Source organism: Daphnia magna, unplaced genomic scaffold, assembly GCF_020631705.1.
Source record: "Daphnia magna isolate NIES unplaced genomic scaffold, ASM2063170v1.1 Dm_contigs528, whole genome shotgun sequence".
NCBI classification, from domain to species: domain Eukaryota; kingdom Metazoa; phylum Arthropoda; class Branchiopoda; order Diplostraca; family Daphniidae; genus Daphnia; species Daphnia magna.
In genome coordinates, this window is record NW_025533385.1 from 20,556 (window position 1) to 29,114 (window position 8,559).

The 8,559-nt window shown below is 39.2% G+C and overlaps 1 protein-coding gene and 1 pseudogene across 1 annotated transcript; both read left to right on the forward strand.

Annotated features, from left to right (window-relative positions):
- The first annotated feature begins 1,396 nt into the window (after positions 1–1,396).
- LOC116934843 lies at positions 1,397–2,430 on the forward strand (annotated as a pseudogene).
- A 2,534-nt stretch (positions 2,431–4,964) lies between these two features.
- Positions 4,965–6,052, forward strand: LOC116924996. The gene is made up of 4 exons (XM_045168111.1): positions 4,965–5,205; positions 5,263–5,450; positions 5,509–5,691; positions 5,754–6,052. Exons 1-4 carry the CDS (start codon positions 4,977–4,979, stop codon positions 5,895–5,897), a joined length of 744 nt encoding a protein of 247 aa, XP_045024046.1. The 5' UTR covers positions 4,965–4,976; the 3' UTR covers positions 5,898–6,052.
- The last annotated feature ends 2,507 nt before the right edge of the window (positions 6,053–8,559 follow it).

The following is an 8,559-nucleotide window of genomic DNA, read 5'->3' on the forward strand; positions in this document are numbered from 1 at the left end:
ACCTACTCTACATGAGCGAGAGGGCGGAATAATCTGCGAGAGATCCGCCACCGTATATATTCATTGCCGTAGCTCAAACCACGATGAGTGATTTCACACATTGCCGTTTCGTTTTTCACATGTTAGGCAGCTGATTCCCGTCTTTATTTTTTGATGAACGTATTCCCCTTGATCTTAACTGTAAAACTCATTTGTTCAAACGTCGTTTTCACTTATTAACTATCGCTAATTTTAAAAAAATGAACAAATTTCCGTGTTTTCTTCGCCATTTATTTGTTCCGTAGCTCGATCCCCCCTTCAGCGGCTCAGCCTTGAACGCGTCTCTCCCCTTCAGCGGCTCAGCCTTGAACGCATCTCCCCCCTCTACCTATGCCAATGCCAGTACTCAGGTGAAGTAGGAAATGAAAATGTTTGATGAAATAAATCTTATAAATCTTACGGATTGATTTCAAACATATCCATAACAATTTCATGTTTTTTAAAGCAACAAACGCATATCACTTTTAAGTTTCTTGTTTTATGGGGCTGACGCGAGGTGCTGCTCAAGCCGGCCAGAAGGGTGGTCGAGCGGGGGAGGCTGCACGCACTCATGGGAGAGGGGTGAGTGAAGGGGGGTTTACCTGGGCCATACCATACACTCCCATGTTTTCCCTTCTCCGTACATGTCAACGGATGGTGTAGTGGTTAGCAACTCGGGGTAATAATCTCAAGTGCTGGTGTTCGAATCTCGGCCATGTCGGAATAGAATTTAATTTACAAAATATTTTAGAAAAATTAATAGCTCAACAGCATAAAGCGGTGTGGAACTACCCTGGCGAAATTGATCGTTTTTGGTTTTTTTTAATTGATAAAGAAGAAAGAAATATACAGCACGAAAAGAAAATTTCTATTATAGTTGAATACCAAATGTGGTTTTGAAGATTTCCATCTATCGGTGATAGTGGCGTCAGTAGCGTGGTTCAATAGCGTCATGAAGATGGCGTCATCTGCTCATCGTCAACTTCAGCGTTTAATTTACAAATAAGAAATAGAAATCTTATAAAAAAATAAATATAGCTTCAACATGTGTACATTTTATTTTTAATCATTTTAAAATTTGAATTACAATTTTCGTTACATTTGATCTGTAAGAATTCAATTTTGAATCATTTTCATTTCAAATTGATTCACACACATAGCAGACGCCAACACATCAAGCGTCATCAATAGCGTGGTCTATGGTGCAATGCTATCGCTGGAGTAAGTTGTTTACCTTCAATTCGGGTATGTTAGAGAATTATATCATGTTATTTTCAATCTTAAGTTGCTACTATTGTAATTATCAACTTGTGTGAATAGGTAGCGTCATGATTGGACTACCCTGATGGCGTCATGATCGCTGCTGATTGCCTTTCAAATAGGTTTTCAGCATTCTGCTTACACCTTTGGCATAGAGTCACATATTTCACAATCCAACATCAATTGGTAGCAACATCAGCCTTTCTCTCCATCATCCAGAAGGGTCTGAGATCAGTGTTGGAGATGTGAGTGACAATTTTAATATGATTAAATTTATCTACCACCAAATTTTTACTCGTGTATGTTTTTGTTTTTCAGGATGGTTCGGAACAACCCATGGAAAGCTTATCACTCATTGATGCTGTGATGCCTGATGTTGTTGCAAGTCGTCAACAGCAAACACAGAACAATCAGAAACCACAAGTGGTAAAGACAGAACCACCAAATTCCAATGGAGATGAACCCATGCATTCCTATCGTAAGATGGTCAATACTTTTCTTTGATCCCCTGAACTACTTACTTATTTTCCCTTCAACTATTTAATGAAGGCTGGGAAGAGGAAACAGGAGTAGAGATACCTGCCAGCAAATCAACTGTACTACGTGGCCATGAATCTGAAGTTTTCATCTGCGCCTGAACCCAACAACTGATTTATTGGCTTCTGGCTCAGATTGGGAACCTGAATGCTATTCAGGTAACCAGTGCCAATACATTTTATACATCAATAAAAATAAGATAATATGTTTTAAAAATCAGTTGAATGTTAAATTTACATTTCATCATCGCTCACAAATGACATGTCATAATTATCTATGTTTTCATCATTGGGTCTTGTCAAAATACTATCAAATCAAATGTGTCCGATCCTTTTCCTAGATGTGGTACATGTAACAAGAAACTTGTGTTCATGATTCGCAAGCACACAACAAGGAAATCTACACCATAAAATGGAGTCTTACCGGCCTTGGAACAAAAAACCCAAACATGAATCTGATTTTGGCTAGCGCTTCGTTTGACTCGACCGTTTTGTGGGACGTTGAGCGTGGGTTGTGTATTCATACCTTAACCAAGCACTCCGAACCAGTGTACAGTGTCGATAAATATGTTTTGATTTGATTTGTCAATAAAAATAAGATAGATATGTTTTAAAATTCAATTTGTTAACCGCTTGTTTTATTTTTTGAAATTTCCCTCAATTATGATTTCGTGGTGGCCTGTCTTTTTCTCTCTTTGATGGTACCATCAGACGAGTTTTGCCGCTTTCAACACAGGTTCCCTAGGGAGCCTTTATCTTACATAACCACTGACAGCTCCCGAAGGAGCGGCACCCACACTTCAGAACGGAAACCACCACCACCGGAACGTCCTGTGGCTCCTCCTCCACATGATACACTTCCTATAAAATGAAAAAACATTTCAGGGAAGGCAATAGTCTCAGTTCCAGTCTTTTGCAAAGTAGTACTCACCATGGATCTCTCTTCGAATTCGAAGTGTTCTCACTGTGATTGTGTCGTTTCGAGTCGGAAACAGTTCTGTCGTTGTCTTGTCTGTAAAGTTCCACTTCACCGTGCGTGTTGCGGAATTGTTTTCGCTAGAGGTGGCACACGCACTTGGAAAGAATTTTCCATCAACTACCGCTGTGCAAAGTGTGTTTCTATTGATAGTGTACAGATTCGTACAGATGATGTGACCGATGATCCCCTTGTAAGTACAAAATTAATTTGTTATTAATACTGAGTAATCATTGCCGATAACTTTTCTCTCAACCTGCTCTTTTAACTAGGCGAATGCTAGTTTGTCAGATGCTGATAGTACACGTTCTGCAAGTGAGGGTCAAGAAGTCCGTGAAGCAGTGGCAAGTGTTGCAGGTGGTTCTCGTGATGGGAACGACGTTGAGGCGGTTACTGCAAGAGCTTCTGTCCGTCCGAAAAGAACCGTGAAGCGTCCGGAGATTCTAGATCCTTCCCATGTATCCAGACGACGTCCTGTTCGTTCTGCTGCTGCTGATTTTCAGAAAACACCATCTCCTCCGCGTCAGAGAATCCCATCTCCGCCTCGTCAGAGAACACCATCTCCTCCGCGTCAGAGAATCCCATCTCCGCCTCGTCAAAGAACACCATCTCCTCCTCGCCATAGAGAATCTCCAATGGCACAGTCTTCTCCTATTGTTTCTTTATTAATGTCTCCTGTTCTTTTAATTCTTTCGCAGCTTAGATCTCCCACTGCTACTCCGCCTGTTGCTCCACCACGACGAAGACGACGCGTTCAACCAGACAACTCTCCTGTCGAACCAGATTATCCACTACACGTAAGTGTTCTTTAACTCATAAAACCAGATTTCATAAACTTATTTCTAATTTTCACTTACCATTTTTATATCCTTAATCGTTACAGGATTCTGATGTCTTCGAACCATCTGTTTCAAGGGGAAATCGCGGCAGTGATGGTTTCAGAGCTCAGCCACCTGTGGAACCAATGGAATCAACATTGGAAGTAAGAAATTTTTGATGAAAAATTATAACGGTATTTCTGCATTAATTCGTTTTCTTCTTTCAGCAATCTTCATTTGAAGAACCGAAGGAGCCAGTGTACAAAATTCACATTGATGGATCTAATAAAGGAAAGGACAAGTTAACAAATGGATTAGGTAACCAATTATAACAAAAGTGATGATTTCTTATAACTTACTTTTGATTCTGCCTAGGTTATTGCTACACAAAAAAACGCGTTAGCGGTAAATCCATCACTTGGCGTTGCTCATCCCGACGGCCTCAAGACCCCTGCAAAGCCATGATAACTCAAAAAATTCGGTCGGGAAGAAATAACCTCGTTGAATACAGCCAAGAAGATTTCCAGGAAAAGAAACACAATCAAGACAATGGAGTCCATCATAATCATCCGCCAGACCATGGGAACCACGAGCGAGTAAGCCTGTAAATTTTAGACAATAAATGAACTGATAATTAATCCAATTTCTGTCTTCTTTGAAAGATTCCGATTTTTAAGAACGCCAAAAAGGAAGCCATAACTGAGAAGTTTAAGCCCCCCAAAAGGATTATTTTTGACGAATTGAAGAAGAACAAGGAGATGGCAGGGAGAGATATGCCGGATATAGAAAATGCGACTAGGCGGTTAAGGTAATGCTTTTCCCTATCTTTGCAATCATAAATATAGTGAATTATAAAATTTTTACCGAGGTTTTTACTCAATGCAGATATTTGAGATCCAAATCTATGCCTCCCAATCCTAGGAAAGACGAGCCATTTTTTAAGATCCATGTAGAGTTCTTCACTCCGGACTTTTTTCAAGGAGAGGTCTTCGCTGGGCATGGAACAAATAAAGCTCGCCATCTTCTGTTTTTCACGCAAGTAATGAAAAGACAGTTGGAGGACTGCAAGACGTGGTTCATAGATGCAACATTCCACTTCATCAGGGATCCTATAAAACAGGTATTTTAAAAATTCGTCTTTTAAAGTAAATCATCTAAAACAATTTTTCTAACCTAGTTACTCTCCATAAACGGGATAATAAAGAACGAAAAAGGAGATTTAAAGCAAGTGCCGCTTCTTTTCTGTTGTATGTCTCGAAGAAGAGCTATTGACTATATAGCGGTGTTCAAAAATCTAAAGGTACAATAAATTCATTTTAATTGATTTCTCACCGCATTAACTTATTTTGTTACCTTATTCAGGAAATCATGCCCCTTCCCAGAGTTGAACGGATTGTGACAGATTTTGAACGGGCAGTTTTTGTCGCAGTCCGAAAACTGTTTCCTTCTTGCTACCACTTGGGATGTAATTTCCATTGGTGCCAGGCAATAATGAAGAAAATCCGCGATTTCAACCTGTCGACCGAGTATAACAAAAAAGGACCCAATCCTGTTCGCGACTTCATTTTTCGTCTGCTTTCCCTCGCCTATCTCCCAGGTTACATTTTTGCAATGAAATTTAAAAAATTAAATTTTAAAGTTTTGTTTTGTATAGCCGATAAAATACCTTCGGTGTTTGACTCCTTACGAACATCGGTGCCACCAATACTGGAGAAATTAATGGACTATATGGAGCGAAACTGGATTCGAGGCCGTTTTTGGACTCCTGTTCATTGGTCCTGTTTCAATCTTCTTCTGAGAACAAATAACGATTGTGAAGGGCTTCACAATGACTGGAACAAGGTATTTTCAGTAAAGTTATTAATTAAGTTAGTGTTACTCATTATTTATCTCCTACCAGTTGGCGGGTGGCCCAAATCTCCCGTTTTACAAGATGACGTTGGTGCTGGAGCAGCTGTGTGAAGACGTAAAGCTATCACAGAAGCTTCTCTCACACGAGAAAATCAAGGCCCATAGGAAGAAGGAGACACAGTTGAAGAACTCCATCCTTTTTGCTTTGTGGACACGGTACCAGGATAATGAGGTAATATTTGAAATGATTCAAATAATTGTTAAATAACCATATCAATCTATAATTATTATTAGTTATCAACCGTGGAACTACTGGAGGAAATAGTGTTAGAACTGAGAACCTCATTCCCAACTGTAGTCACTGACCATCCTTTAAACCTGAATGATGAAAACATAGATAATTATGACATGTCATTTGTGAGCGATGATGAAATGTAAATTTAACATTCAACTGATTTTTAAAACATATTATCTTATTTTTATTGATGTATAAAATGTATTGGCACTGGTTACCTGAATAGCATTCAGGTTCCCAATCTTTTGCCTTGTCAATAGTTTCCGTCTTTCTTTAAAACTTCTGTTCAGTTATCCCAGCAAATACCTTGAAATGAAATAAAAATAAAAACAAATCGAATGAAATAGTAAAACCAAACTTACACTTCCGTCAAAAGCACTTGCTCCAACTTTATCGCCCCGAGAATTCCAGCAAACTTCAAAAATGCCTCTAGTTCCTTTGTAGCTGTGTAACAATTGCCCCGACTAAGAATAGTTGAATGAAGATGTAGTTTGTTTTTGTTTTAAACTTGGAAACTATTATATACCTGAGTAGACCAGCTGTGTACACATTAGTCAAAGCTACCAGATGCTAGGTATTTGCCATCGGGAGAAAATGCGACACTGTACACAATATCGTGAGAACAGGAAGCCAAAAGATTACCCTGAGGATCCCACTTGATAGCGTTTACTTCATTCTAGAGAAACAACAAAAATATTTCTCTTTTAATCATTCACAAATTCGCAAGAGAAATTTGTATATTGTTACCGTATGTCCTTAGTACTATCACCAGAGCCAGAAGCCAATAAATCATGTTGGGTTCAGGCGCAGATGAAAACTTCAGATTCATGGCCACGTAGTACAGTTGATTTGCTGGCAGGTATCTCTACTCCTGTTTCCTCTTCCCAGCCTTCATTAAATAGTTGAAGGGAAAATAAGTAAGTAGTTCAGGGGATCAAAGAAAAGTATTGACCATCTTACGATAGGAATGCATGGGTTCATCTCCATTGTGAATTTGGTGGTTCTGTCTTTACCACTTGTGGTTTCTGATTGTTCTGTGTTTGCTGTTGACGACTTGCAACAACATCAGGCATCACAGCATCAATGAGTGATAAGCTTTCCATGGGTTGTTTCCGAACCATCCTGAAAAACAAAAACATACACGAGTAAAAATTTGGTGGTAGATAAATTTAATCATATTAAAATTGTCACTCACATCTCCAACACTGATCTCAGACCCTTCTGGATGATGGAGAGAAAGGCTGATGTTGCTACCAATTGATGTTGGATTGTGAAATATGTGACTCTATGCCAAAGGTGTAAGCAGAATGCTGAAAACCTATTTGAAAGGCAATCAGCAGCGATCATGACGCCATCAGGGTAGTCCAATCATGACGCTACCTATTCACACAAGTTGATAATTACAATAGTAGCAACTTAAGATTGAAAATAACATGATATAATTCTCTAACATACCCGAATTGAAGGTAAACAACTTACTCCAGCGATAGCATTGCACCATAGACCACGCTATTGATGACGCTTGATGTGTTGGCGTCTGCTATGTGTGTGAATCAATTTGAAATGAAAATGATTCAAAATTGAATTCTTACAGATCAAATGTAACGAAAATTGTAATTCAAATTTTAAAATGATTAAAAATAAAATGTACACATGTTGAAGCTATATTTATTTTTTTATAAGATTTCTATTTCTTATTTGTAAATTAAACGCTGAAGTTGACGATGAGCAGATGACGCCATCTTCATGACGCTATTGAACCACGCTACTGACGCCACTATCACCGATAGATGGAAATCTTCAAAACCACATTTGGTATTCAACTATAATAGAAATTTTCTTTTCGTGCTGTATATTTCTTTCTTCTTTATCAATTAAAAAAACCCACAAAACGATCAATTTCGCCAGGGTAGTTCCACATCGCTTTATGCTGTTGAGCTATTAATTTTTCTAAAATATTTTGTAAATTAAATTCTATTCCGACATGGCCGAGATTCGAACACCAGCACTTGAGATTATTACCCCCGAGTTGCTAACCACTACACCACCCGTTGACATGTACGGAGAAGGGAAAACATGGGAGTGTATGGTATGGCCCAGGTAAACCCCCCTTCACTCACCCCTCTCCCATGAGTGCGTGCAGCCTCCCCCGCTCGACCACCCTTCTGGCCGGCTTGAGCAGCACCTCGCGTCAGCCCCATAAAACAAGAAACTTAAAAGTGATATGCGTTTGTTGCTTTAAAAAACATGAAATTGTTATGGATATGTTTGAAATCAATCCGTAAGATTTATAAGATTTATTTCATCAAACATTTTCATTTCCTACTTCACCTGAGTACTGGCATTGGCATAGGTAGAGGGGGGAGATGCGTTCAAGGCTGAGCCGCTGAAGGGGAGAGACGCGTTCAAGGCTGAGCCGCTGAAGGGGTCGACGCTACGGAACAAATAAATGGCGAAGAAAACACGGAAATTTGTTCATTTTTTTTAAATTAGCGATAGTTAATAAGTGAAAACGACGTTTGAACAAATGAGTTTTACAGTTAAGATCAAGGGGAATACGTTCATCAAAAAATAAAGACGGGAATCAGCTGCCTAACATGTGAAAAACGAAACGGCAATGTGTGAAATCACTCATCGTGGTTTGAGCTACGGCAATGAATATATACGGTGGCGGATCTCTCGAAGATTATTCCGCCTTCTCGCTCATGTAGAGTAGGTCGAATTTTTTTTTGAAAATAATTCAGAGTACCTAATGGAACTTAGAAATAATTGGGAGAAATAGGCCCACTTTGACGGAGAAATAGG